This window comes from Caretta caretta, chromosome 16, assembly GCF_965140235.1.
Source record: "Caretta caretta isolate rCarCar2 chromosome 16, rCarCar1.hap1, whole genome shotgun sequence".
NCBI classification, from domain to species: Eukaryota; Metazoa; Chordata; order Testudines; family Cheloniidae; genus Caretta; species Caretta caretta.
This window is the reverse complement of record NC_134221.1, coordinates 19219896-19247798: the sequence shown is the minus strand read 5'-3', so window position 1 is coordinate 19247798 and position 27903 is coordinate 19219896. Positions and strand designations below refer to the sequence as shown.

At 46.1% G+C, this 27903-nt stretch overlaps 1 protein-coding gene, 1 long non-coding RNA gene and 3 other non-coding genes across 6 annotated transcripts in view; 1 reads left to right on the top strand and 4 right to left on the bottom strand.

The window, feature by feature from the left end:
* DIPK1B (divergent protein kinase domain 1B) overlaps positions 1 to 9941 on the top strand; it is a 37539-nt gene extending 27598 nt beyond the window's left edge. Inside the window, exons 3-5 of the mRNA XM_048823236.2 lie at positions 6567 to 6674; positions 7680 to 7856; positions 8712 to 9941. Of these exons, the coding sequence (XP_048679193.1) occupies positions 6567 to 6674; positions 7680 to 7856; positions 8712 to 9524 (1098 nt within the window). The 3' untranslated portion in view covers positions 9525 to 9941. The remainder of the gene's footprint in view (positions 1 to 6566; positions 6675 to 7679; positions 7857 to 8711) is intronic.
* Positions 9942 to 11713: 1772 nt separating this feature from the next.
* LOC125623613 (uncharacterized) lies at positions 11714 to 27207 on the bottom strand. Of its 2 annotated transcripts, none has more exons than XR_012665268.1 (6): positions 27137 to 27207; positions 25591 to 25642; positions 24529 to 24577; positions 22704 to 22765; positions 16582 to 16673; positions 11714 to 14955 (listed from the first exon to the last, which is right to left on the bottom strand). It is a non-coding gene; the product is annotated as an uncharacterized LOC125623613 (long non-coding RNA). The 2 variants fall into 2 exon arrangements; XR_007353061.2 differs by having other exon boundaries at positions 11714 to 11966; positions 27137 to 27200.
* On the bottom strand, positions 21606 to 21736 carry LOC125623712 (small nucleolar RNA SNORA17). Its single transcript, XR_007353089.1, has one exon. It is a non-coding gene; the product is annotated as a small nucleolar RNA SNORA17 (small nucleolar RNA).
* LOC125623711 (small nucleolar RNA SNORA17) lies at positions 23677 to 23811 on the bottom strand. The gene has a single exon (XR_007353088.1). It is a non-coding gene; the product is annotated as a small nucleolar RNA SNORA17 (small nucleolar RNA).
* On the bottom strand, positions 25430 to 25562 carry LOC125623709 (small nucleolar RNA SNORA17). The gene has a single exon (XR_007353087.2). It is a non-coding gene; the product is annotated as a small nucleolar RNA SNORA17 (small nucleolar RNA).
* Positions 27208 to 27903: the final 696 nt, after the last annotated feature.

The following is a 27903-nucleotide window of genomic DNA, read 5'->3' as shown; positions in this document are numbered from 1 at the left end:
CCCATTTGTGCTAAGATCTCTTCCCTCTCAGCTCCATCACTAATAACGGCTCCCTTGGTAGGGAGCCTTTTCATTTGCAGGCACACCGTGCTCACTTCAGATTTCAGCACTGCCGCGCCTGCCTTGTTTTGACACATTAATTGATTCTACTTGGTGAGACGTCGCTGAATCAACCCCGCTCCCAACGAGCCCGCTTGATGAGAGAACATATGACGACGGTATTGCTGGAAATTGCTGCCAGGATAGATAGGGCTGGCCTCGGAAATGCACTTATCATTACATGGAATAGCTACGGGGTGATTAAATGGTTGGTGCTCCATGGGTCTGCTGCCGTCCTGTCACCAGCACCATTTGAGAGTCGACCCGCACAGCCGGCCAACCTCATTGCTGCTCTGGCATAAATTTCCCACTAAAATGTGTGTGTTCGGATTGTGGGGGAGAAGGGTGCAAGTGGGTGGATTGCAGTCCCTAGGCTTTCATTGTGCCCTTGAGCACAGCCTGCCAGCCTTGGTAAGAGCGCCCTTCCCTGCCGTGTGCTGAGCTGGCAGCGGGCAATGGCTGGGCTGGGTTTCTACTGACTCTACTGGACCCCATCTATTTCTCACGAGCAGCCCAGATTCCAGGCTCTGTCTGCTCCCTTGGGTTTCCTTGTTGGCTCTAACAGATTCTGCTGGGGCAGGTTGTGGGTGGGAGCAGGCAGGATTTGTAAGCTGGTGCAGGAGTCTGCCATCTGGCCATGCTGAACTCACTGCTGCAGGCACCCAACCCTCCTGAGTTGAGGGTTCATTTGTCAGCTGTGGGGCCTGGGCCAGCCCCATTGGGGAAGTGTCGGACTGGGGTACACAGGCCATGTGCTGCTGGGAGCATCCTCCCTGCCTGGCTGAGACAGCAGCTCACCTGGCTCTTTGCTTTCCCTTAGCTTCCTTTTTCAGAGGCTTATTCCCAGGCCTGAATCCCGAAGGCACTGAGAACTCAGTGCGGGAATTGATGGGAGTTGCAGGTGCATCCGGCTGCATGCCCCTGGGGAAGGCCAAACAGCCAGGGCGAGCACAGTGCTGAAGTCTGCACAAGCCTTCACAGCACAATCCCTTGCTGCCAGATTGCACAGGTGCAAGCTCAGAAAGGTCCCTCCATGGGGGAAGAGCTGTTGGTGGAGCTGGGGATGGAGGGAGAGTCAATGTCATCTGGGGACACTGGGAAAATCCATTTATTTTCCTAACTCAAAGTCCAAGTCACTGGAGGGCCCAAGCTTCTTAACTGGCAACAGCTGCTATGAATCCAGCCTCTGCATGGACTTCAGTGGCAAGATCACAGGGGATGCTTGGTCAGTCAGGCAGCATCTAAATTGCCTCAGGAGAGGAGAACTGAGCAGCTCCTTGAATTTACTCATTTGTATGAAAGCATCAATCAGCTTGTGGATCAGATGGTACCTAGGCTGCATGGGCAGGTGCACAGCCCTGCTGGGGAGGGGCAGGAACTGGGTCCTTTGAGGACAGAATAGGACAAACGGATTTAGGAGGGAAGGCAGCCTTATCTTGCAAGTTTGGGACAGTGGTTCATTTGGCCAGGGAGTGTAAAGGACCCCCCGCCCATAAAACGCCTTTTCAGTTTATATGTGGCTCCTAGTCACCATTGATTTGTATCCAGCAGCTTTACCAGCCATCCTAGCAAACACAGAACGAATACACACTGCAAGATCCCTTCTTCTCCCTGATTCAGGTTCATCCCAGCTAGCCCCTATCCCCAGCAGTTGCCCCCTCCATCAAACCTCAGAGATGTCTCATCTACTCAGCAACCTGGCATGGCTTGCATTTCCACACCCCCAGGCCTCCCTGCCTAGACTCTCTCCCTCCACTTCTAGCTACACAACAGCTTGAGCAAAGGAGACTTTTTAAAAAAACAATTCCCCCCTATCAAGAAATCCCCCAACAAGGGCCCTAGCACTGCAGCAACTAGGAGACTTGCTACCTAACTAAGGGCAGCCCAGCCCTCAGACAGGCCCTTTCAAAGGCTTGGACACCTTCCCTTCCTGCTCTCCAATCAGCTCTCCCTATTAGCCAGACTCAGTGATGGCAGGTGTAGCCCATCTCCCACTCAGAACTTGTCTACACAGAGTTGTGTCTGAGTAACGGTTCCTGATTTACTCCACGAGTGGCCACCCTGATTCTGGAATAAGGGTGCCTTGTTCCAGTTTAGCTTAACCTAGCAGGTCAATCAGGAATAACTCCACATGTAAACAGCCCCTCAGACTCACAAGCCCCTGCTTGTGACCACTTCCCAGGCTTGGCTTTATAGTGTTGCTTGTTTACTGACCCTCCCTAGTTTTGCAGGGCAGGGAATCCCAGCTCTGCGCCAGGGTCTAGCACCTTCCCCCAAACTCTCTAGCTAGCTGGCTGTCTCCTTGGGAAGTGAGGTGCTTTTCCCCACCCCTCCCCTGTTTAGCTACATGAGTGGGGAGTTGAGGTGCTTCCCCATCTGGTTTTCCTGTGCTGCCTCTGTTTGACCCAGCTGGTAACCCTCTTCTATCACCACCATAGCAAGCAGGGGCACCCACTTTCTTATAAATGGGATGATGGCGGCTCAATCCTGCAAGGTGCTGAGCACTCCTGTGAGATGCCAAGTGCCCTCAACTTGCTGACATCAGTGGGACGAAAGGGCCCTCTACCCCTGGCAGGATGAAGCCCTAGGGCAGGGTCAAGGTGACCATCTCAAATTGCAATTCACTAAAAGCAAAGGTGGCCTGTTTCCCCTCCCCTAACCCTTGATATTGTATCTGAGACTTGAAGTTGCAGTGGTGCTGACTGGAGGAAGTGTGTGATCCTGTGCTAAAGAGGGGAGGAATCTCTAGTGACAGATGCCCCCATTACCATAGGCTGGGACATGCCTTAGCACCACTTTCACCTGGAGAGGGGCTCAGAACAACTCCCCCCAGCTCCAGTTAGCCCTGACCATTTCACAGCACAGCTGAGCTCCTTGGCCTTTGTGGCTGGTACTTAGTGCCATAACTGGCCAAATGGGAACCCCAGCATCCCGGAACGCTGGGAGAGGTTGGAACCTGATCCAGTTTACAACTAATCCCCATCTCGAGAGTAGCGCCCTGGCTGGAAAGCACCATCTCCAGATTGAGCCAGAGCATCCTGTTTGTGCTTATCGAAAGAGCTGGGCAAAGAGTGGCATGAAACAACCCAAGTGAGGGAAGCAATGCGATGACGGCACAGCCCATCTCCCCACTGTGAGAGCGGCAGGTCATTTAGTGCTGAGCTGCCTGCCAGTCCATCCTAATTAAGGCACCACTCATCTGTCAGATGGAGACTACCATGATAGAATGAGTGATTACCAAGTATTGATCCACTCCCTGCCTGCAGGGACTAATTTGTTTATTGATGCCTGCTGGATCATTACGGCAGGCCTGAGCCCAGGGATAGATTGGGCTTAAAGGGGTGGGTTACTTTCAGAACGGAGAGCAATTAGGGTGACTAATGCAGCCATTTGAGTAGGCAGATATGCAGCACATGTCCCTGGCTGGGTGGGGGAAAGTTGCTACATTCCCAAGCATTGGGCTCACCCTTATCTGGTGCAGCAGTTGTCCTGCTTCTGATGATGGCCGTTTGATAGTGTCCAGCACGGGGCTGGACATGGGCTGTAGGCAACAGGTCAGATCAAACTGGCAGGAAAGGCAACAGCTCCAGCTGAGCTGCACGGTCTGCTTTGCAATAAAGCCAAATGTAGCTGGCACATGGATCCAGTGTGGAAAACTCAGGCCCAGCGCAGTTGAAGTGACAGGAGCCAGTTTTACCTTGGCCTTGGCTGTTTATGGTAAAAATTCTTGGGCAAGATTTTTAGAAATGTCTAGTGAGTTTGGGCACCACCATTTGTGGGGACCTAACCTGAGCCTCAAAGTGGCTGAGCACTTGCCCTCTGAAAATCACAGCCCTTCTAGTTGGCTCAGTTTGGGCATGCAACAATCACGAGCCACGTCTGAAAATGTTGGCCCTTCTGACTGACGTAGCTCTTCAGGAATTTCACAGCTCTTTGCAAACATGAATGAGTTAAGCCTCACCCACCTAGATGATATTGAACAACTGCATTATCCCCAAGTTACAGGTGGGAAACTGAGGCACAGAGCACCTCCAAGTATCTGAATCCCCTTGACAAGTTTTGTGTTTTTACCATCGCCCTTTCCTAGTTTGTAAGATTTTCTTTCCTGACCCCGTTACTGGCTGAAAGACCCCCCCCATGAGCAGAGGAAACCATGAAACTGAATATAAACAAAATGCTGTTGAATGCATAAAGTAAACAGACAGAAAACCAGAGCAAATATATATTTTCTCTAATCTGCATGTATGGTTATCTTAGCGGGTCAACTTCTACCAACAGAAAAAAAATTGACAGGGGGGAGGGATAGCTCAGTGGTTTGAGCATTGGCCTGCTAAACCCAGGGTTGTGAGTTCAATCCTTGAGGGGGCCATTTGGGATCTGGGGCAAAAATTGGGGATTGGTCCTGCTTTGAGCAGGGGGTTGGACTAGATGACCTCCTGAGGTCCCTTCCAACCCTGATATTCTATGATTCTATGACCAGACTGTACAAAACAGGGGTTCTCAAACTGGCGGTCATGAGGTTATTACATGCGGTGGGTCACGAGCTGTCAGCCTCCACCCCAAACCCCACTTCACCTCCAGCATTTATAATAGTGTTAAATATAAAAAAAGTGTTTTTAATTAATGTGTGTGGGGGGTCACACTCAGAGGGTTGCTGTGTGAAAGGGGTCACCAGTACAAAAGTTTGAGGACCACGGGTATAAAACATATTTAAAACATACCTAACAATATAGAACTAGTCCATATAGCTACTTAACCATTAGCTAGTCTAAGTCCTGAATCATTTACTGTAGGGTTATAGTAAATAGTAGGTTTCAGAGTAGCAGCCGTGTTAGTCTGTATCCGCAAAAAGAATATGAGTACTTGTGGCACCTTAGAGACTAACAAAGTTATTAAAGCATAAGCTTTTGTGGGCTACAGCCCCCTTTGTCGGATGGATAGAATGGAACATATAGTAAGAAGATATATATATACATACATACAGAGAAGGTGGAAGTTGCCATACAAACTGTAAGAGGCTAATTAATTAAGGCGAGCTATTATCAGCAGGAGAAAACAGTAGTTAATTAACATCAGTTTTATGTATGAGGTACAATATCCGTTAGCTAGTTACACCTGAATCCATGATTTTTTTACAATTAGTAGTAGATGTTTGTTTACCAATGGGGCATGAGGGGAAAACTGGAAACAGAAAGCCCCTCTCCACCCCACAAAGGCCATGATACTCTTCCAAGGTCAAGCTCCAGCCGTGGAGACACCAAACCGCCACTCCGCTCCCAGGAGACTGTGCAGCTTTCAAAATATGAGCGTGTGGTGCTGTGCTCCTTGCACTTGGCACTGCTGCCCCCTTTGGGCTCTTGGTCTTTGGCTTCACCCTTTACCGGGGTTACCCTATAGGAACAGGCTTGCGAAAGCTAAAAGGCTACAACAGCTATACCGAGGACAACATTAAAGTTCCATGCACTCTTTATGAGAGCAAATAGGATTCCAGATGCCTGAAGAGCATCTAGCTGTGCTCAGAGGAAAATGCAAATCTCAAAATGTAACTAATGAGGTGCTAGAATACAGAAAGAAGTAAACTGTGCTGATCATTCAGTTGGTTTTCTAAGCATGCTGATTCATTTAGAGTTCAATGTCCCTGGACTGGCTGTGTTTAACTCCCACCGAGGGAAGCACAGAGCTCTTAGTCAAGAGTGGCTGAACTTTACATCAATCACAGAGGCTAACCTAGAGAGAAGATTGGCAGCAGTTCAGAATGTATAGTTAAAGCATTCAGCTGCTACAGGCTCTTCTGTGTTTATTTGCACATGGGTCAGAGAGTCAGAAACGGAACTGAACCTAGCTGCCTCTTATAATTAATTTTTGTTTGGGTTTTTTTAGTAACTCAGGCTGTTCCAGCTCAGTATTTAAAAGCCTTAGCACCAAGCATTGAAGTTAACATCCTGTGAAAATGGTGGTGGGTAGGCTGGACAGCTGCAGGTTTCATCCTGCATGACTCAGCGGACAGATTTACATGGACCAGGACAGCAAGTAGAAAATGCCATAATCAGATGGGGCGATTAGTTTCTTTGAACTGGCTGTTTACATTCTGCATTAAGGTTAAATCTGTCCGACCCTCCTTTCATTCATTGCCCTTGGCAGTCATACCGAAGCCAGATGTTGCCATGATCGTATTCAGACAGAGTGCTGGGACCCTGACCCAGGAGGTGGTGCGTAGACTCATTGGCACAATGCTCTGGAAGCAGGGCTCAAATGACCTATGATTCCTTGCAGCTTGGGAACAACTCTGTGGCAGTAGAAAATGGATCCTGCTCATGGACATTAACTCCCATGAGTGTGGGAGTGGGGCACTGCCCCCCCCCCCATGCAGCCCCATTGGCCTGATAGGAGCTGCCCCCCATACAGAAGTCAAACTGTGCCTCTGAACCTGGAAATGAGTTGGCTAACATCTCTCTCCCTCTCCCCAGTGCGATCAGTACAAGAAGGGGATCATTGCTGGCTCAACATGCAAAGACTTGTGTGAGGAGCACACCCTGGTGTTCCAGCAGTGTCTTTCCTCATCCCCCACTCAGCAGGTAGGTGGGACTGTCTGAGTTCTGGGAACTTAGCTTGGTGGACAAATGAGTCTCTTCCCACAGGGGGGGAAGTAGGCTACTGATGCCCCTTTAAGATAGATGTATGCCATGCACACCCCCTACTCCTCAGAGCCTAGTTTTCGCCATTTTTGTCACAAATGTCTTGCTTGGGAGGTCTGGGCTGAGCTCCTTAGAGACCTCAGTGGATGCTGTTTCCTTCTCCTGGAGCTGTAGGCCAGCCTGTGCTGCTAAGTAACCTCATCCATCCCCTGGCCAGTCTCCTACAGTCAAAGCAGGGCTGGGGGGGGGGGGAACATTTAGGGCCTGATCCACAGTCCATGAAAGTTCCTGGGAGCCTTTCCATGGATTTTGGATCAGGCCCTTGGAGATGAGGCAGGTCAACCAGCTTTTCTAGCCTCTGGTGGCATTGACAAGAAATAATGGCTGTACGGGGGCCATTAGAAGAGTGGGGACGCAATGCTTACCTGAACTCTCTGGAGTTGGCATCCAAGATCCCCGTTAAATAAAACGGAGAAGACTTGGTGCAATGCTGGGCTACCATGGCAGTTCTGTGGAGCTGCTTTTCAACCCCTCCCTTCATAGGTGGGTGAACACACTCCCCAGACCACCTCCACTGTGGTTACCCCCGTGTGCCTCCGCACTGGCTGCTTCAGTGGAAAGGCCAAGGACCAAGGGGGCCACCCTGAACCCTTCTCTTCCTTGCCTGGGCCATGTTGGCTCCACAGCGTAGGCAAAGCTTGCACCACCACTGCCCATCTGGTGCCTATTATGCAGATATAGGGCTGCATGGCTGCAAACCCACCCTCTTACTGTTTGCCAATACAAAACTCACTGGAATTGGTGGAATGAATCTTACTGATATCCAATGGGCCCCACAGCCACTGGGCTCTCTTGGGAACCCATGAAGAACGCACCAATTAATCATTTGCATTTGCTTTCACCCAGTCAATCTTCCCAGGGTCACTTACCTCTGCTTTGGTCCAGGTTTACAGGGGCCGCTGGATGGAGAAAGAAGTGATCATTAAATGTGGTATTGAAGATGCCTTAAAGGCCGACAGCAACCCCGATTCAGTGTCCAAGAGGGACCTGGTTCTCTTTGACAAGCCTACAAGAGGGACATCCATGGACGAATTCAGAGAGATGCTCCTGAACTTCCTAAAAGTCAGTGTTGCTGAGCCTCCCAAGCTCTCGCATTGCGTTTTTCTGGACAGGGTATTATCACCTCCATTTGGAAGTCCTTGGGACCAGCAATAGTGCTTGCCAGTGGCAAGAAGCCTAAGCTAAATGCATTCGTCTATCCCCTGTAATCTTTGAAAAGATCCAGTCCTGTCTGAAGGACTCTGATCCCCACTGTTTGTTGTAGAGTGAGGCTTCGTGTGATATGTCATATTCAAGATAATCCCCAGAGCAAATACTGTAGGAACCACTAGATAAGGATATACATCCAACAAAATCACTGTGTTAGGTGCGACGGTACATTTCATTCTCATTTTGTTCTGTTTTAGTGAGAGTCTCTACCACTCCTGTGCAGTCTAGCAGTAGTGTTTGAACCTAAATCAGGGTGTTTAAGAGGACATCCTCTTATTTTCACTTGAGATGTATTTACTCTTTTGTAATTAGAATATAGATTTGACTGTAATAGATTTCCTACGAAGAAGGGGTTGGTGGCTCTGATCCCAGATTGGCTCCAACCCGAGGCTGGCTCCAACTGGTTTAGAACCACTACACTCCAAGGGTGTTGGACAGGCACAAAGGTGTGTCAAGAGCATAGCCAGGGAATGCTGCACTCTGCCTATCCCCGTGAGGACTTATCCCACATTAGAGCAGCTTTCAGCAGCAAAATCACTCTGAGAATCTAAAGGGCTGTAAGCAGCTGGCTGCAGCAGAGTGCGTGTCTCAGGGTTGTTCTAGTATTTTTACCTCACTCAGAGAGCAGCACCCTAATACTCTACCCTGAATTAATGTACACAATGGGTAAAATTTGAAGAGCTGATGCAATTTCTTATTGGTTTGCAGGCTAACCTAGGAGATCAGACATCACTTGCAGCCTTGGTGAACCAAATCATCACCATGGCAGATGTGAACAGAGATGGGAAAGTGTCTCTGGCAGAGGCCAAATCCATCTGGGCTCTACTTCATCTGAACGAATTCCTGCTCATGCTCTCCTTGCATGAGAAAGAGCACACCTCCAAATTGCTGGGACACTGCGGGGACCTGTATGTCACGGAGAAGATCCCTCACAACTCCCTCTATGGTACTAATGTCCCTCACTTCTTCCAGCCATTGCTGCCTTCAGCCATACACCGGATTATTCACCAGTGGTTTGCCCCAGCCTGGCCCAGGAGAGCAAAAATCGCCATTGGCCTTTTGGAGTTTGTGGAGGAGATATTCCATGGGACATACGGGAACTTCTACATCTGTGAAACCAGCTTTAAGAACGTGGGCTACAATGACAAGTATGACTTCAAAATGGTCAACCTGAGGAGGGTGGCAACAGAGATGACAATCAGAGGTTTCCTCAAGGGACGTCACTGTGAGCAGAACGTGGACTGCACCTACGGGAAGGACTGCATGGCGACTTGTGACAAACTCATGAAGCAGTGCAAGAGCGACATGGTCCAGCCCAACCTGGCAAAAGTCTGCGGGCTGCTGCAGGATTACTTGCTGTACGGAGCTCCATCTGATTTGAAAGAAGAGCTGCAGAAGCAGCTACGAACCTGTATGACCCTTAGCGGCCTGGCTAGCCAGATGGAAGTGCACCATTCACTTGTGTTGAACAATCTCAAGACCTTGCTTTGGAAGAAGATTTCAAATACCAAATATTCCTAACAGGGTAGCCGTGACTGTGGGCTATAGTGTTGGTATCCAGTTAAGGACAGAAGGTCATGCCTCCTCATTCCACCAGAGGAAATGCACCGGAAGCAGGTAGTTCACATGGCTGCAGCCCTTTTTCCTTCATGAAACCGCCACCGCCAATAAAGCATCAGTGACCCGTACTACTTAGCAAAATCATCAATAGCGTGCTTTAGGTCTGCAAAGAACATGATGCAAAGTAGAAATACCAACAGCCTGGCTGAATAGGTTTGGGAGAAGATGATAGAGGAACCAGAGTCGAGCTGCACCTCTTTCCTGCTAATCAAGGAACAATCACAAGTGCAGAAAGAGAATGAATCATCATGCTGTAATTGTCATATCTTATTTTGATGAACACTTCTGATGTAAATAAATATGTGAGCAGCCCTGGTACATCAATGGCAAACAGCCTTTTAAATACCAGCATCCTGGTGATTCTTAAAAGGGTAGATTATCCCACCCTGGAGTCTGCACAATTTATTTTAACGTCTGAATTTGATTCTGTAAAATTCAGACACCGTGTTGGGAGCAGATAGACAAGCTCACCCACACACACTTTGAGTCTGGTGGTTACACACCTTCCTGAACTGCCTGACCACATAGTAGGTAGGTCCTGGCGAATTCTAGGTTTTCTAGGAATTCTAGGTTTTGCTACGCTTGCGAGAGGAGCATTGCCTGGTGGACCGCACCATTACCCATTTGCATTGTTTAATAATGTATTAAAATGATTACAGTTGAGGGAAAACACTGATGGCTATAACATAAGGATAAAACAGACCTATACAAATACAGAAAGTCCCCAGACAAAGACACGAACCAAATTAAGAGTGGCATATGCGCTATATAGTATACTGTATTCCCCGTATCAAGAGAATAACAGTGCTCAAACACCAGTTCAGGTCCAAATCTGCCTCTTGGTTTAATTGGCACTTCTAAAATTGACAGGATTTGATTGGAAAGGTAAAAGACTAATCCCCCATTAATCCACTGCTCTTCCCCTGCCCCCAAATAAAAATAAAAGAAAGGAATTTCAAACAATTTTTCAGTAGACAACAAAAACAAATCTCATTTGGCTGTCTAAACACTACCTGCTATTGAAGTACTGACCCTTTGTTTCCATTTGGATAATAATAATCCTTTTAATAATCTTATAATAAACTTATAATAATCCTTTAACATTCACAAGTGCTCTGAACACATGGATGGAGTGGGGTGTTTAGCTTATGTAAACTATTGTTAGTTGGTTCTCCATTCCCTGCACCATTTTTTCCATTCTGATAGACTGTATGCTGGTGATCCGACGGTAGCTTGGTGAAGTGAAGCACACATCTGAAGTACAATCACTAGAAAAAAAAATTCTGTCCCACAGGATATATGGCCTCTGAAAGCAATCTTTAATGTCACAGCTGTAAAGTTATGAGTCCTTTGGAGTGGAGATATCAGTCCCTACTTTTAGTTCTATAAGACCATCATTATCACTCAACTGTTATTTATGGGGAAAATGTTTTAGTGGCAACAATGCTTTAAATCTAGCTTGCAGCCAGTTTAACTTCTTGTCCCAGAGCCAGGCCAGCTTTGCACTACAGTAATTCATACACCAGAAAACTAAGCATCTTTTGTGGGGGTATTTTTGTTGTTTGGGGTTTCAGATTCATTGTGTTATGTCCATAAAAGTTACTCACACTTTTTAAATACTATAAAACTACAGTATGTAGAAAAAAAGAAAAGAAAAGGAACCTAGAAATGCAAAGGCAAGGCCAACAATCCGAACTTAATGCATGCTATTGCATTAAAAGGGCACTCGGTTTAAGAGTTTTTAAAGGATTCTGCCTAGTTAAGTGCCAGATTTCCCATTTTTTGCCAGTTGAATCAGAAGTGAATTTAAACAATTTTTTATAAAATAAAAAAAATTGGAATGGTTCAAATGGATATTACTTACGGTACTGTGAATACATCAGTATAATTCACTTTAGATTAATTGGGTAGGCCCCTTTTCTCTTCAGACTGACACTTAAATGAAGCTCAAACCCCAAGCCAGGAAGAAAGTCAGTTTAAACTTTAGTCTTTTTATGGTTTCACTATCCATTTGCTAATCTGAAAATGCCTGGAAAACACATGAATATAGCATTTAATGTAATTTATCAGGAGCACACACAGAAGCAGTGTAAAGGTCAGAATAGCTTTTTATTCTTTATTGCACCTTGGCTAAACAGGTTACAGAAAACATTTACAGTTGCAAAAATATATTAACATCACACTATATTATATTCACATTCATGGTCTGTAGCGCATGGAGCGTCTTTGAGCAAGTGCATGGCAGAGGATCAAGCTATGTCTAGCAAACTTCAAGTGCAGAGATTCTAAATGCTTTCTTTTTCTGCTGTCAGGTTTGTTAGAAAACAAACCTACAGGCATCATCTGCAAACAAAGTGCACCAGCATATTAGAATAAGAACTTTAAATAAATGCATTCCTCAAAATGCTGTGCTAGACACTGCAATACTTCAGTACAGGGCTGGCACGCAACATTTTGGCACCCGAGGCGGGGAGCTCAAATGACGCCCCCATTCCCCCTTGCTTGGGCCAAACCTTTGAAATGTCTCCATTCTGCCTTCTTCCTGTTCTACTCCTCTCATGTTACTGCTCTGCTACCTACCCCCAATAAAGGAGAACTAACAACTTAAAATGCCTTGTTCAAAAATTTTAAGTAACACAACTTTCAAACACCTGAACAGCAAATGTAACTTTTCTTGTCTGCATAGTGAACACTGGCATTTTTATCTTTTGAATAATCAAAGTGGTGCTTTCCGTGCCTTCTTGGTTGCAAAGATTTGAACTGCTTCCTGAAGGTCCACAGTCTGGGCGAGCTCATGCTCTACTGAGATGGTTGCAAGGCCAACCAGCCTCTCCTGTGTCACTGTGGAGCGTAGATGTGATTTTATTAACTTCAACTTGGAGAAGCTGTGTTCTCCACGGACAACTGTTACAGGAAGTGTTAGAAGTATGCGCAGAGCAACAAAAACATTTGGAAAGAGGGTGGTCATCTTATTTGTGCACATATATTCCAGAACAGCCTTTGGAGTTGATCCAGCTGAAATGTATCTTGAAAGGGCTTTCAGTTCATCACCTAAATCACTCACATCAATATCGCGAATGTCATCACGTGTCAACACTGTCTCTGATGCTGTCAAGGTTCCTCCCCCACTCTGAACTCTAGGGTACAGAGTAATATCTTGCATGAAAACCTCCTTAGCTTACTTAGAATCATAGAAGGTTAGGGTTGGAAGGGACCTCAGGAGGTCATCTAGTCCAACCCCCTGCTTGAAGCAGGACCAATCCCCAATTTTTGCCCCAGATCCCTAAATGGCCCCCTCAAGGATTGAACTCACAACCCTGGGTTTAGCAGGCCAATGCACTTTTACCAGCTTAGGTTAAAACTTCCCCAAGGTACAAATTAATTTTATCTTTTGTCCTTGGAATAACCACTGCTACCACCAAACTCTAACTGGGTTTACTGGGAAACATAGTTTGAACACGTCTTTCCCCCCAAAATCCTCCCAACCCTTGCACCCCACTTCCTGGGAAAGGTTTGGTAAAAATCCTCACCAATTTGCATAGGTGACCACAGACCCAAACCCTTGGATCTGAGAACAATGAAAAAGCATTCAGTTTTCTTACAAGAAGACTTTTAATAGAAATAGAAGTAAATAGGAGTAAAGGAATCAGCCCTGTAAAATCAGGATGGTAGGTACCTTACAGGGTAATTAGATTCAAAACATAGAGAATCCCTCTAGGCAAAACCTTAAGTTACAAAAAAGACACACAGACAGAAATAGTCATTCTATTCAGCACAATTCTTTTCTCAGCCATTTAAAGAAATCATAATCTAACACATACCTAGCTAGATTACTTACTAAAAGTTCTAAGACTCCATTCCTGTTCTATCCCCGGCAAAGCAGCATACCGACAGACACACAGACCCTTTGTTTCTCTCCCTCCTCCCAGCTTTTGAAAGTATCTTGTCTCCTCATTGGTCATTTTGGTCAGGTGCCAGTGAGGTTACCTTTAGCTTCTTAACCCTTTACAGGTGAGAGGATTTTTCCTCTGGCCAGGAGGGATTTTAAAGGGGTTTACCCTTCCCTTTATATTTATGACAGGTGCCCTGCATTGCTGGTGTAGGTCTTCTTCAGGTATAGTGAGGAGTTTTGGAATATCATACAACATCCCAAATATACTGCTGTGTTCCTTGAGCTGCATGAAATGTTCTTCAACTGACTGTATTGCACAATTTAGCACCTGGTTAAAGAATTCAACTTTGAATTGTTGTTTGGGGTCTCTTATGGGATTATCCAGTGCCCCGTAATCAAAATGTCATCTTCTTCGGTGACTCTTGTATTCTTGAATGGGTGGGAAAATAGCTTCAGTGTGAAGTTTTCTGCCAACTTCTGTGCACTCTTCAGAACACTTTGAAATCCCTCATCTGACCGCTAAGACTGTAGGTATGACTTTGCTTTGTCCAGTTGTTCCATTGCTCCAGATATATCAAGGTCAACACCTTGGAGTCTCTTGCTTACAACATTTATTTCAAACAGTATATCATGCCACAACACTAAGTCACACAGAAATTTGAAGTTATGTATGTTTCTGGTGATTCCATTTCTCTCTGCCACTGTTCTCCCACAAACAGTTCCTGTCATAGCATTATCCTCCCTATCTTCCCAATTTGGTTTTTGATAGGCTTTATCGCCTCCACTCGACTTTCCCATCATGTGGCACTCAGTGGTTTCAGTGTCAGAGAGGATGTTCCCAGATGTTGCTTCAACTTGTTGATGCAGTTGATGCAGAGAAAAATACATAGATGCTCTGAATTACATTAAAAAATTCAGCAGCCTCACTAGAAGCTGATGCTGCATCACTGACCACCAAGTTCAATGAATGAGAACTCCATGGGACATAAAAAGCTCGAGGGTTTAACTCTCAGATCCGTGTCTGCAGCACTCCTCTGTTCTTTCCTCTCATGTTGGCACCATTATCATAGCCCTGACCTCTCATGTCAGCTATTGCAATTCCCATATCTTCCAGCTTTTTAAGCAGCACATTTGTCATACCAGCTCCTGTAGTATCATCAATGTCAATACTAGAAAATGCTCTGACAGTCACCATTGCAGGGACATTTTCACTAGGTTCTGTTGTTGTTACAAAACGCACCATTAAAGTCATTTGTTCCATATGGCTGATGTCAGGTGTGCAGTCCAGAATAACAGAGTAATATCTTGCTGACTTCAGATCTGCCACAATCTTCTGTTTGACTTTTGTTGCCAGTAACCGTATGATTTCATTTTGAATTGTTTTTCCAAGGTAGTGGTGTGTGTACATTTCTTGGGTGTCAGAGTAGCAGCCGTGTTAGTCTGTATTTGCAAAAAAGAAAAGGAGTACTAGTGGCACCTTAGAGACTAACCAATTTATTTGAGCATGAGCTTTTGTGAGCTACAGCTCACTTCATCGGATGCATACTGTGGAATGCATCGGATGCTGTAGCTCACAAAAGCTTATGTTCAAATAAATTGGTTAGTCTCTAAGGTGGCACTTAGTACTCCATTTCTTGGGTGGTGACTCTTCTTAGATGCTCCTGAAGTACAGCATCAAACTCAGCCATCAGCTCCATAATTTTAAGGAAGTTTCCACTGTTTGGCACATACAGCTGATCTGAAGTGCCATGCAGTGCTAGGTTTTGAGTAGCAAGCGTTCTCACAATGGCAATGTGCCTTTTCAGAACATTTTGCCAATAAAGAGACTGATGCAATCTTCACTTGATGCTGATCATCTATGGTGGCCTTTAACCTTAGTCTCATCTCAAGCTTTTTCCACCTATGGAATGCTGTCTGGTGATTTGCTGCCTTCTCATGGCATGCCAGATTTCTAGGCAGATTTTTCCAGTCTTCTGTTCCTGTAGAACCCAATGTGGCTGGAACATTAGACTGGAAGAGTTTGCAACACACACAGTATGCAGCATTCTGGGTTTTTGAGTACATAAGCCATGGCCTCTCCACTTTGTCACCATTGGGGATTTCACGCCAGTAATGTGTTGGATGGAAACTTCTATTTTCATTGTCTTTGGGGAACATGAAGTTTTTCACTTGCTGTGGCTCATGCAGTATAAGGAAGTCCCTCAGGCTACTGCTCAAGTGGGTCCACAGTCCTGGATCAACTAGACTTAAGGAACTAAACTCAGCAGCAGCTGTTTCTTGTGCCTCTCCCACACTGTTCTCTGATCTACACTTTTCCTCAGGAATGTACATGGTTACATCCATTTGAGATGGAGATATGGATGCTGCAGTAGCTGCCAGGTCACCTGCACTCTGACTAACTGGAAGATCAGGCATCTCCTCACCACTCACATCCTCACTGGGGCCAGAAGGCTCACTGTGAACATTTGTGTCTATGTATCTCAGGAGAGCTCCGTCCTGCTTAGATAGACCAGCTTCCTTTGCTTTCTTTCTTTTTCTGAATACTGCCCCAGAGGGGATTTTTCTTCTTTCACTCATGACTGCTGTTCTGTGCCAGCTATAGTGGCTCTCAACACTCAGTTGAAGAGGACAAATAAGCAGGCTGGTGGCAGAGCGAGTGAGGGAAGATATCAGTGTCTTAAGGGCCTAACTGGCTCCTCCTACTTCAGTTGACTGCCTGTTCTCCTCAAGTGGGTTCAGGGAAGCAGCAGGAAACAGGAATCTCCCTGAGAAGCTGGTGTTAATCAGTCCAGGCTCCTAGGGGGTGCTAGAGAGGTACATAAGAGGCTCCTCCTCCTCTCTTCTCCCTGCAGCTCCTGCTGCTTTCTGTTATTCCTTCTCACCTTTTCTCCTGCCTGCCTGTTATGTCTCTTGTGCCCTCCTTCCTCTAGCACAGAACTCCACCATCTCTGTGCATCTAGATCAGAGAAAATACATACGCACCAGCAGCAGACACAATTTTCTACACTCTGGGTTCTAGTGGTGCCCCCCTCCCCCCCCCCACAGTCTGGCACCACCTCAGGTCACCTCATGGTAAGGCCAGCCCTGCTTCTGTAGCCCAGGAAGGTACATCATATTGCTCCTCAAGCACGTCTGGTTTGACACCTCTGATTGTGGCTCTGAGGGGAAAGAGAGAAGCTGATCAGTCCCTGCATTTAAGACCTTGCTGATCACTGTGGTACAGCATCCGAGTACCTTACACATTTAACATGAACATACATCTCTGTTCTGATTAGCAACAAGATGATCTTGTCCCTATAGCCAATGGACCAAGGATGTTGAACCGAGTCAGTTATGACTCAAGGACTATTCAGAGAATTTCATTTCTCAAAGAAAAACAGCTCTGTAAAATGAAACCCAGTTTTCAGGAAAGTCATTACAACGGCTAAATGAAGAATTTGAAAGGAGCTTACATTTTAACCATTCCGTGCCCAGGAACAGTGGTAGGTGGACATTACTAAGAAACAAAGCAATATGGATTCAGTGGGTAAAATTTATCCCAGCACTGAAGGCCTGGCAGGAGGCCTTATGCAACCTGTAAACCCCAATTAATCCCTTTGACAATGCATTTAAGTCATGAATACGGCTCTGTGCACGCACTGAGCTGAATTTTGTTCCAGTAAAGAATACTCAGGGCCCATTTAACAAAGAGGATACAGGGTTAAGAAGCCATTCACAACCTCGTGACTTGTCCACAGCAAAGGATTCCATTTTTGCGTAGGGTTATTGGGCTGATGGTTCAGTGTTGCTTCAGGACATGGGTCACTCCAGAAAAAGGTTAAAGATCTAATCATTTGAGAGTTTAGCAAGCCATAGGGTCTTTTTTCCAATCCTTTCTTGCTTATGAGGGTCTTCTGCATCCCTCAGAGTCCTCTGCCAGTTCCCACCTTCCCCCCTAATCACCACTGGATAAAGTAAAGCCAACTTGTAGCCATCTTCCTTCCAGCCAAAGAGGAACGAAGCATCAGTAGCAAATCTCAAAATGAGTAGATGCTATTGGTGAGCAATGCAAGGTTCTCTCTCTGCCTCCCACCTCAAAACTAAAAGTTGTGTGTGCTAACCTCACAGCAGGTCCAAGCCCGTATCAATCAGAGCCAAAACTAAATTGTATGATTACATCAGCAAGCAGGCTTGAGATTGAGAATCTATGTTAGTGTAATTTCTATGAGATTCTGCAAGAGATATACAGGGAGGATCAATAACAGAAGGACATCAGGTGCTAAATTAAGCAGTCCTGCACCTGCTCCAACTCTTACTTTAACTTACACCTTCCTATGGCTGCTCAGTATGAAGATGCAGCTATTAGACACCCTTATGAAGTCTAGCTTGGATTTTGGCTCTTGGTATTCAAACTGGGTCTCCAATAGCAACAGAAGCAACAGAGAGCATTACCCAGGATGCCACTGAGCTGCACCAAAGGGAGGATTTTTTCCAAAACCATTTGCAATCAAGGATTTATCATTCTCAGCTGTACTCCAACAGACTAGATCCAGCCTTAGTTATTTACTAAGGTTTTATTACTTTGATATTATCCAAATTGCTTCATCTCCTTTCGGCAACTAATTCCACTAATATGATCGAGTTGTAGTAGTTTCTGGGCATATTCAGTAATAAGATTTGATACAAGAACTCATCTCAGATAATAACACCATTGCCACAAGCTGCAGGTAAAAGCCCATGGCAGCTGATAAGAAAACCTGATGCAGAAACCAAATTATAGCTATATTTATGAAGAGATTATTGCCATATTTAGTAAGCATGAATTCTAAGACAACTCAAGAAGAAAAAGCAAAGGCAGCATAAGCTAAACTGGGTCTCAAGACATGTTTTATGTTTAATTTATAATATGCAACAATGCACATTTTAAACTTTTCTTAAGATACATGCTTCTTGACAGTTTATTAAGTTTCTCACTATATCAGTAACATTTCAACTCTTCCAAGTTTTTTTTTAAATCCTCCAAGTTTGTCTCTTATAGCTTTTCCATCATACTCCTATTTCCATGAGTTCAAGATGTTGGTGGGGTACGTGAATTAAAAAAACAAAACTTGAAATATGAAATCATATGACCATTCCACAAATTATTGTTTGTTCCGTCTTAACACTTGTGTCAAGACTGGAGCTTTCATTCTCTCAAACTCAGACCCTCAAAGGCCTGACACCACATGGCTATTGCGATTTTACAACTGCAACCGTCAGGCTGCTGGAGTGCTTAAATCAAATGTATTGGAGTCCCAACCTACTACCTCTATTTGCAGTGTCTCAAACGTTTTCAGAGATCCCAATTACATCTGTAGGAAATTACATATAAACACCTGGTAAAGTAACAAACTCAACTGAGGTTTCCATGCTCATCTGTTTAATCCTTAGGAAGATTGGTATTTTCCACATTAGATGAACACATATTGGAACATAGGCTTTTAGTTTCTCTTGAACTCATTTAGCTGTGCCCAGGTCTAGGAACAGTGACTTCCATAAGGTATCATATGCAATATCTAGCCAGTGAGCTGTAACTAGAGAACTAGCCTAATTTCTTTGCATTCCTTGGTTTAAATCAGACCATTACTTAATTGTGTAGTTAGTCCAAAAAAACCATTATCTTAAATTCTGCTCAACATCTCGGACTGTAATTATGCAGATCATTTCTTTTTTCCCCCCACTCTCTTAATTATCTTGATTCTTATTTGGCTATCATTTTACTACTGACCTTTTTCTGGCACAGCTTTCAATATGCTATACCAGGGGTGGGCAAACTACGGCCCGCGGGATTGCCCCCTGTGGTGCCACAGACCCCGCACCGCTCTCAGAAGTGGTCAGCACCACATCCCTGGGGCCCTGGGGCAAGAGGGCTCTGTGCATTGCCCTTGCCTCCAGGCACTGCCCCCCACAGCTCCCACTGGCCAGGAACAGGGAACCATGGCCAATGGGAGCTTTGGGGGAGGTACCTGGAGGCATGGCAAGGGCAGCCCACGAAGCCTGGGCCCCCCCACGCAGGGACGTGGTTCCAGCTGCTTCCCAGAGTGGCACTGCGTGGGGCCAGGGCACGCATGCAAGGAGTCTGCCCTGGTGCGTACTGCTGCGACCCGAGCCGCTTTAGGTAAGCGGCACCAGGCCGGAGCCTGAACCCCTCCTGCACCCCAACCCCCTGCCCTGAGCCCCCTCCTGCACCTCAACCCCCTGCCCTGCATACAATTTCCCCACCCAGATGTGGCCCTCAGCCCAAAAAGTTTGCCCACCCCGTGCTATACTATAACCCCACCCCCTCAACCTCTCTTCACGTGGGGTATGAACGGTTAGACAGATGGAAGTTTCAAAAGTACTTTATTTTTCACAATATTTACATCTTGGATATTTGTGATTTAAATGCAATACAGTGATGAAGACTTATTTTAGAGATTATGCCACAGCATGGAATGGCTCTAGATTCTGAGGTATGAGTCAATGTGACCAAAGGTTTTTCTTTCAAAGCATGTCTTACTTTAAAATGTTGGTATTTTCACTGGCTGAAAGTCAGAACCATAGATGAGTCCCCCAGGAAGGTATAGTCCATCTCTGGATTTCTGTCCGGCTTTGGGAAGATAATTATTAACTAGCAGTATTAACATGTTGGGGAATCCACTGAGCGAGTAACCCTTCTGCACAGAAGTGATCTTAATACTGGGCAATTTTTAAATGAGACATTTTTGTTTTACCTAATGTAACTGCATCTCCTAAGACTAGGCATCAGATTCATTGACATGTTCAAACCAAAGCGATAAGCATCTGCTTGAGTCACTGTATTTTAATCAAATGCTAGAATTCTATTTTCTCTGATTTTCTCAAATTTTCGTCTTAGATTTTTTACATTTTCTAGCAGCATAATTCAACTGAACATGATTTTCTGAGGATTTTAAAAAAAGTTATACTTTTAACAAGGTGAAGTTTTAAAATAGCCTCATTAGGCATTTACTACCCTGATGGAACCCTTGATCTAATTAAAGACTTATGAGAAACCAAATATATATTTGAGGGGGATAAAAGAAATCAGGGATTTTAAATGAAACATTCACATCTTAATGCATGAATCTTTCCACAGAACTGCAGCCGTATACACCACAACTTTACTGACATTCTTTTAAGAAGCCACTGCTATCGGGCAGCGCCTTTTCCCAATTAAATGGCTCATTTTTGCAGCCACCAGCTACCCATTTGGTTAATGGCACCTTTGGCCCCTATAACGCCCACTTAATGAGGACATTTTCCAGCATTCAGCACTTCCAGATTTTATCAGGCTATTAGTCAAAGCCTTCAGGAGTTTTAGAAAACTCAGTCTGGCGATAGCCTATTCCTCTTCAGTCACCTTATACCACCAATACAGTGGAGGACTATCTGCACTATACCCCCAGAGATGGCATAGGTTGCACAATTATTACAACATGTTTATATCTTTGCTTCCTAACAGAACATTAGCTTGGAGGTCAAGCTTCTTTGCAGATGCATTAACATATAAAACTCAGTAGAAAACTTACAAGCCACGTTGCAGCTTTAAAAAAAAACAGAACTTTTCTTTAATCAGATCAAAGCATTTCACCTTTGGATGCACTGTAAAGTTTATTCCTCTCTTATAAAAGGACTTCACTGAATTTCTGCATGGAGTTTGGATTGGATATTGAAAGCGTATTCTTTTATCTCATCTATTCCTTTAACATGTCTGAATTAACTTGTTTTATTACATACTTGTGACATATGATGAATGCTTTTGCAGTGTTTGAAAGGATTTTGCAAACAGACATGTGGAAACATACAATCAGCGTTGAAGTTCTTTAGCAAATGTGTGTACTGGATTTAGCATAATTTTGTTGTTGAGACATTTCAGAAAAATTCTGTGCTTTAATAACTTTGTATTACAAGTTAATTGCTATACTAATGCATTAAGACCAATTTAATTTGAAACTCAACAGTCCTTAAATGTGCTTATTACTTTAAAACCTTAACACAAATTCAATCTCTACAGAACAGTCTGATGCAAAGAAAACAGACAGCCCCCTCACTCTTCCTCCCCAAATTAATAAATTGTTTAGCCGCGGTAAATGTCTGCATCCATTCTTTAAGGATATAGACTCAAAGCAGCCAGTGCTTCCTGTCTGCCTCCTTCTGGCATAAAGACAACACTGCAGTTGTATTTACGTCTCCACGGGGCAGTAACTGATTAGCAGGCAATGGTAATCGGAAAATTTAAAAACGTAGCCTTGCCAACTGAAGTAGCAAACATCTACTTTACCTATCTGAACTTAAGAGACTAACATGTCTCCACAATGTTGACACACTAGTGATGGACCTGCCCTGTGCCAGACGGTTATCAGGAAATATTATGATGAAAGTAATGTAGTTCTGCTTGTGTGCACATGAATTTTATAGTGCTTATAAATAATGTACATATAAAACATAAAATATGAGAGCTCTAACAGACTATCAGTTTCCTACATTAGCCAGAAAAAAAGTTCCAGCCCAAACCCAGTAGACAATGATGTACATGATTGTTCTAAATTAAATAATGAATGCATTATAGGATTGTCTTCCACGATCACTGGGTTTTTCTTTAAGGCTTAAAAAGCAAAGATGGACACAAAGTAGGAAAAAATAATTGCTGAGTGTCTCTCAAAATTAACGGTATATAGTCTGGGAGCTTAGATCCAAAACGAACGTTGTAGAAATATAAGCTACAAAGAGAAATGTACTCAAAAGTTTTTAATTCCATGAAAATCAGTTTACAGGTTGAATTTAAAAATCCCCTTCAGACTAAGTAACCTAAACATATGCATGAGCACAGTGCTGCAGAGAAGGAGAAAGCGAAACTGATTACAACAAAAGTGAAACTACCAATCTACTATCAATTAGGGGCAGTAAAAGAGGGGAGGGGGAAATCAGCAAAAATGGTGGAAGGTAAGTTACATTTTAAGCCTTCTTTCATTTTCAAGCATCTAACAGTTTATTGGTGATATAGATAAGGACATGTTCTTTTATAAATATGATTAAAAAAAAAATAACCTGACCATGATGTCCCTTAAACATCAGTTTTTATGCTCCAACTCACTGGCACCAGCAGTTGTGGTAACTGATGTCATGCCAGGAATATTAGATTCTGGTGCTAAGGATGCCATAATACGTACCTTCAACAGCACTTATGTTACACAATTTCAAAGGAAATTAGTGCTGTCCTCCTCCAAAGCAACTGTGAATAGGAGACAAAATATCAAACGTTTGCAAAGCAAGGCAGTGATTTTAAAATACTTCTCAGAAGTTCTTCCTATTTTAAAATTATACATTCAAATGTAAAACCCACTGAACTGTTCTTTTATTTCCATGCAGGCAATACGTGAACTCAGTAATGTTCCTACAATTCATTTATCATTTGCTTACCCCCCCCCTTTCATTGGACACTCTGTAACCTGTATAATTCAACCACTCTGCATGCCAACAATGTAGCCACAAATATTTCTACTTTAATTCATAAGTAACCAGAATTTATCTCTTTGCTCTTTCATTAACAAGTGTGTCTAAGTCTCACAAACCCAGAACTGAAGCTAATGGATTAACATTTGAATAGAAGCATTACTTACGGCTTGTCTACATGGGAAATTAAGCAGCGAAACTATAGCTGAATAATTAGACTGCTATAGGTATACTGGGAGAACGCCTCATGTGGCATTCTTATTCCAGGATAAGAATGTCCTTTTTTTATATAGCTTAAACTGCGGCCAAAGAGACATTAGATAAACCGGAAAGTCACTCTCTCATTCCAGAGTCTTAGAATTTATTTGATAGTTTTTGTCTTTAAAGTGCTTTAAAAGTACAACCCCCAAAAAATCTCATGAGAGGTATTAAAATGTTAACCCCAATTTACAGTTAGCAGAACAGACACCAAGTAGCAATCTTCCCAAGGCCACAGAAGACAGTTTCAAAGGCAAACATGGGACTGAGGAGTTCCCGAGAATAGAACAGTCACTTCTACTTGTCCTTGCATACAAGGATGTAGGGCCTTTTCCTGACGCAGCTAAAATTAGTGTGCTTTTAACTGCCTTTCAAAGGATATTTGCGCCATCTTTCACCAATTCTCTGGAGAAAGCAGGTATACTTGGAAACAATGTTAGGCTACTCATCATTCTGAGTGCTCACAGGTTTCAGAACAACTGAATGTAGACGCAGCCTCTTCCTCTCTGCCACCTAATGACACACACATGGCATGACAGCCACAAGTGTAACGCCTCTAGGGGCATGGGACTATTAATATATAGGATGCTGAAGAGAAGTAGCGATTCTTCCACAATAAATGCAAAGCAGCAACAAACAAAAAAGAAATCCGAAGTAGGACCTCAACCATGAGACTGAAATGGACATATATAATCACCCCCTATCCACTTACAAACAGCTGCAGAATTTCATAAGCAGCTCCTCTGAGACAGCTCTCATCTCTCAGCAATCTAAAGAAATGCAAATACCTGCCATTTTGTAGCTTATATCTGTATTTGATTGTAGAGCTGTACATCAAGGATTTCGCTAACTACTTCCAAATTCTGGTCTAGACAAGACATACTAACAGGCTAGTGTAGACAAGGCTGTGTGTATAACCCATGTCAGTTTAACATGTGTTAAAGGCACACCGCCTTGTCTACACTCCAGGCTGTCAACATTGTTAGCAAAATTTCAGAGTAGCAGCGTGTTAGTCTGTATTTGCAAAAAGAAAAGGAGGACTTGTGGCACCTTAGAGACTAACCCATTTATTTGATCATAAGCTTTCATGAGCAACAGCTCACTTCATCGGATGCATAAGTATCGGAAGCTTATGCTCAAATAAATGGGTTAGTCTCTAAGGTGCCACAAGTACTCCTTTTCTTATTGCTAACACATCCTAATTCCTAGTCTAGACAAGGGTTTAGCCGATGGTCTCTGATATATGGAAGTACTATTTAGAATGTACACGGTCTCCATGCTCACCTCATTCCTAGGATGCAGACTTCTTGGACCATGGTATCTTTTGATTGTTCTGCCCAAAAAGACAAAACACACTGTACAGCAATTATCAACATTCTAAAATTTGACATGAAAAGGAATTATAATTCAAGAGAGATGGAAAGGATGGGATGTTTGGATCTAGGCTATTTCAGAGTTCAGAGAAACAGAGTTGGATTCAGGCTCACCTCTGCAAACATAATGTTCTTGAAAAAATGGAGGGCGGGGGGGAATAATGTGCTAGATGGGCGTTTATTTCCATTAAAGAATCCCAGTCTGCAGAGTGAAATATCAGGGCAGGTCCACCTATAATTTTAAAGATCGCCAAATACCGAGTAAATTGCAGTTCACGGAAACACCAGGTCACAATGGTACCTAAACAAAGTTAGAGCTCCCCACTCTTGCTGATCAAAACAGTGAATTTTCACAAAAGACCTTGTTCATCTTCTTTACGCTACTTCAGAACCAATACCACCAGGGGATACCAAATGACCGAAGGGGACTGATACTGGTGGAATACAATACTCATCAATTCTAGGCTGCTGATTCAAATTCAGCTCCAACTGGTAGTACTTAACTAAAATTGGTTCGCCACTAAACAGCTATCTGCTGGTAATGCACAATAGATTAGACAGCGTCAGTCCAACGTAGGACAAATGTCCACATTGCAAAAGGCATCACCACAATTTGCCCCAATGGAATGGGTAGAGAGACCAATTACCTTCTTGCCCAGAGGTGGACACACTGGGGCAGGGCAGAGAAACTGTCCCTCCTCCTGACATGTGATACCTGCACTTGATAGAAAACTTCCATCTCCACAGCTCTTAATCCAACACCTTTCACTGACTACTACATTCATATTGAACAATGTAAAGAAAAGAAACAAAATGTCAGGCTGCTAATCATTCTGAGCGCTCATGATTTCAGAGCGCTGAGCGTAGACACAGCCTCTTCCTCTCTGCCACCTGATGACACAAACATGGCATAGCAACCATAACTGCAATGCCTATAGGGGCATGTAGTGAACCTGCATGAAATGATGCTCACCTCAGCTCTAGGAGAAAACCTCTTGCATGTGCAGTATTCACATTTCCACCCCCTGTAAAAACAGCAAAAACACAGAAAATAAATAGAGCATTTGTTATACTCATTTGGACACGCGCTTCAGGGGCCCACTATTTAGGTATCAGTGTGTGGCGGAGAGCAGTTTGGAAAACTAAACACTACAGCCAAACTGAATATAACCTCTTGCTTCTCTTATGAGGATAAAACATGTAGCCCGGGGGGGGGGGGGGGAGCGGGCGCCCTAGGAGCAGACGAGGGACCGGGGACGGGGGGGAAGGGGAACGGAGGCGCCACGGTCACGGACCGGGGGGAGGGGAAGGGAGGCGCCACGGACACGGACCGGGGAGGGGGAGGAGGGGAAGGGAGGCGCCGCGAACGCGAACACGGACACGGACGGGGGGGGGGGGGAGGGAAGGGAGGCGCCGCGGACACGGACGGAGGGGGGGGAGGGAGGCGCCGCGAACACGGACACGGACCGGGGGGGGGGGGAGGGAAGGGAGGCGCCGCGGACACGGACCGGGGGGGGGGGGGAGGGAAGGGAGGCGCCGCGGACACGGACCGGGGGGGGGGGGGGGAGGGAAGGGAGGCGCCGCGGACACGGACCGGGGGGGGGGGGGGGGGGAGGGAAGGGAGGCGCCGCGGACACGGACCGGGGGGGGGGGGGGGAGGGAAGGGAGGCGCCGCGGACACGGACCGGGGGGGGGGGAGGGGGGGAAGGGAGGCGCCGCGGACACGGACGGAGGGGGGGGGGAGGGAAGGGAGGCGCCGCGGACACGGACCGGGGGGGGGGAGGGAAGGGAGGCGCCGCGGACACGGACCGGGGGGGGGGGAGGGAAGGGAGGCGCCGCGAACACGGACCGGGGAGGGGGGGAGGGAAGGGGGGCGCCGCGGACACGGACCGGGGAGGGGGAGGGAAGGGAGGCGCCGCGGACACGGACCGGGGAGGGGGGGGAGGGAAGGGAGGCGCCGCGAACACGGACCGGGGAGGGGGGGAGGGAAGGGGGGCGCCGCGAACACGGACCGGGGGGGGGGGGAGGGAAGGGAGGCGCCGCGGACACGGACCGGGGGGGGGGGAGGGAAGGGAGGCGCCGCGGACACGGACCGGGGGGGGGGGGAGGGAAGGGAGGCGCCGCGGACACGGACGGGGGGGGGGAGGGGGGGAAGGGAGGCGCCGCGGACACGGACCGGGGGGGGGGGGGGGAGAAGGGAGGCGCCGCGGACACGGACGGGGGGGGGGGGAGGGGGGGAAGGGAGGCGCCGCGGACACGGACGGAGGGGGGGGGGAGGGAAGGGGGGCGCCGCGGACACGGACCGGGGAGGGGGGGAGGGAAGGGAGGCGCCGCGGACACGGACCGGGGGGGGGGGGGAGGGAAGGGGGGCGCCGCGGGTGACCGTTGAGCGGAGCACGGCCCCGGGTCTCTAAGAAGGGAGGGTCCGAGGCAGGGGCCGGCCCCGCTGGGGTGCGGGGTGTCGAGCTCCCCCACAGTCCCTCCAGGGCGAGGGAAGGGCCCGGCCGCTCCTCACTCACCGTCCCTCTGCGGCTCGCCGAGAAAAAGGGGCCGATAGGCCCGCGCCTCCCCCTTATATAGAGCTGCCCGACGGGAGCCCTAAAGGGACCAAAAACCCTGCCCTCCGCGGCCCGCAGCTGCCTCGTGGCCGCAGACACACTCCCCCTGCTGGACAGGAGTGTGAAGTGCAGCGAGTCGGCTTCAGGGGCCCAGGGAGGGGGCGGAGGGGAATGGGAGGAGGAAGAGGGGAGGAAGCAGAGAAGAGGAGAATCAGCAGAGGGAGGGGGGCAAGGCAAAAAGAAAAGAGGGGGCCAATATGGTCAACCTCCAGCATTCAAAAAGCATGAGCCTAGCTCTGTTCAACAGCTAAATACATTCAAAATAGCCTGTGTGTTTGTATTGCTCCTTCTGGTGTCTGAGCCTATTCAGCTCACATTTCCCAGCTTCCTTCCCCAGCCATGCAGGCTAGACACACAGGTTTCCTTTAAAAAAAATAACTACAATGGCGAGAGGCTCAGTGAATCCCATGACTCCACAAGATGGAGCTTTAAGAGAAACACCAAATATCTCAAGAGCTGGCAACACTGGAAAGGGGTCTGTAAAGGCAGGGGACGAAAGGAAGGGAAATGGGGAGGAGATCAGCCTTGGGAAGGAACGAGAAGTGGGGTAAGGCTGGATTAGAGACCGATTCCTGTCCAGGAAGTGATTTTACCCCTGGAATATCTCAGTGTGCATGCATATGAGGAGAGCGCTGCAATGAGGCTGATAGACTCAGAGTGAACGGGAA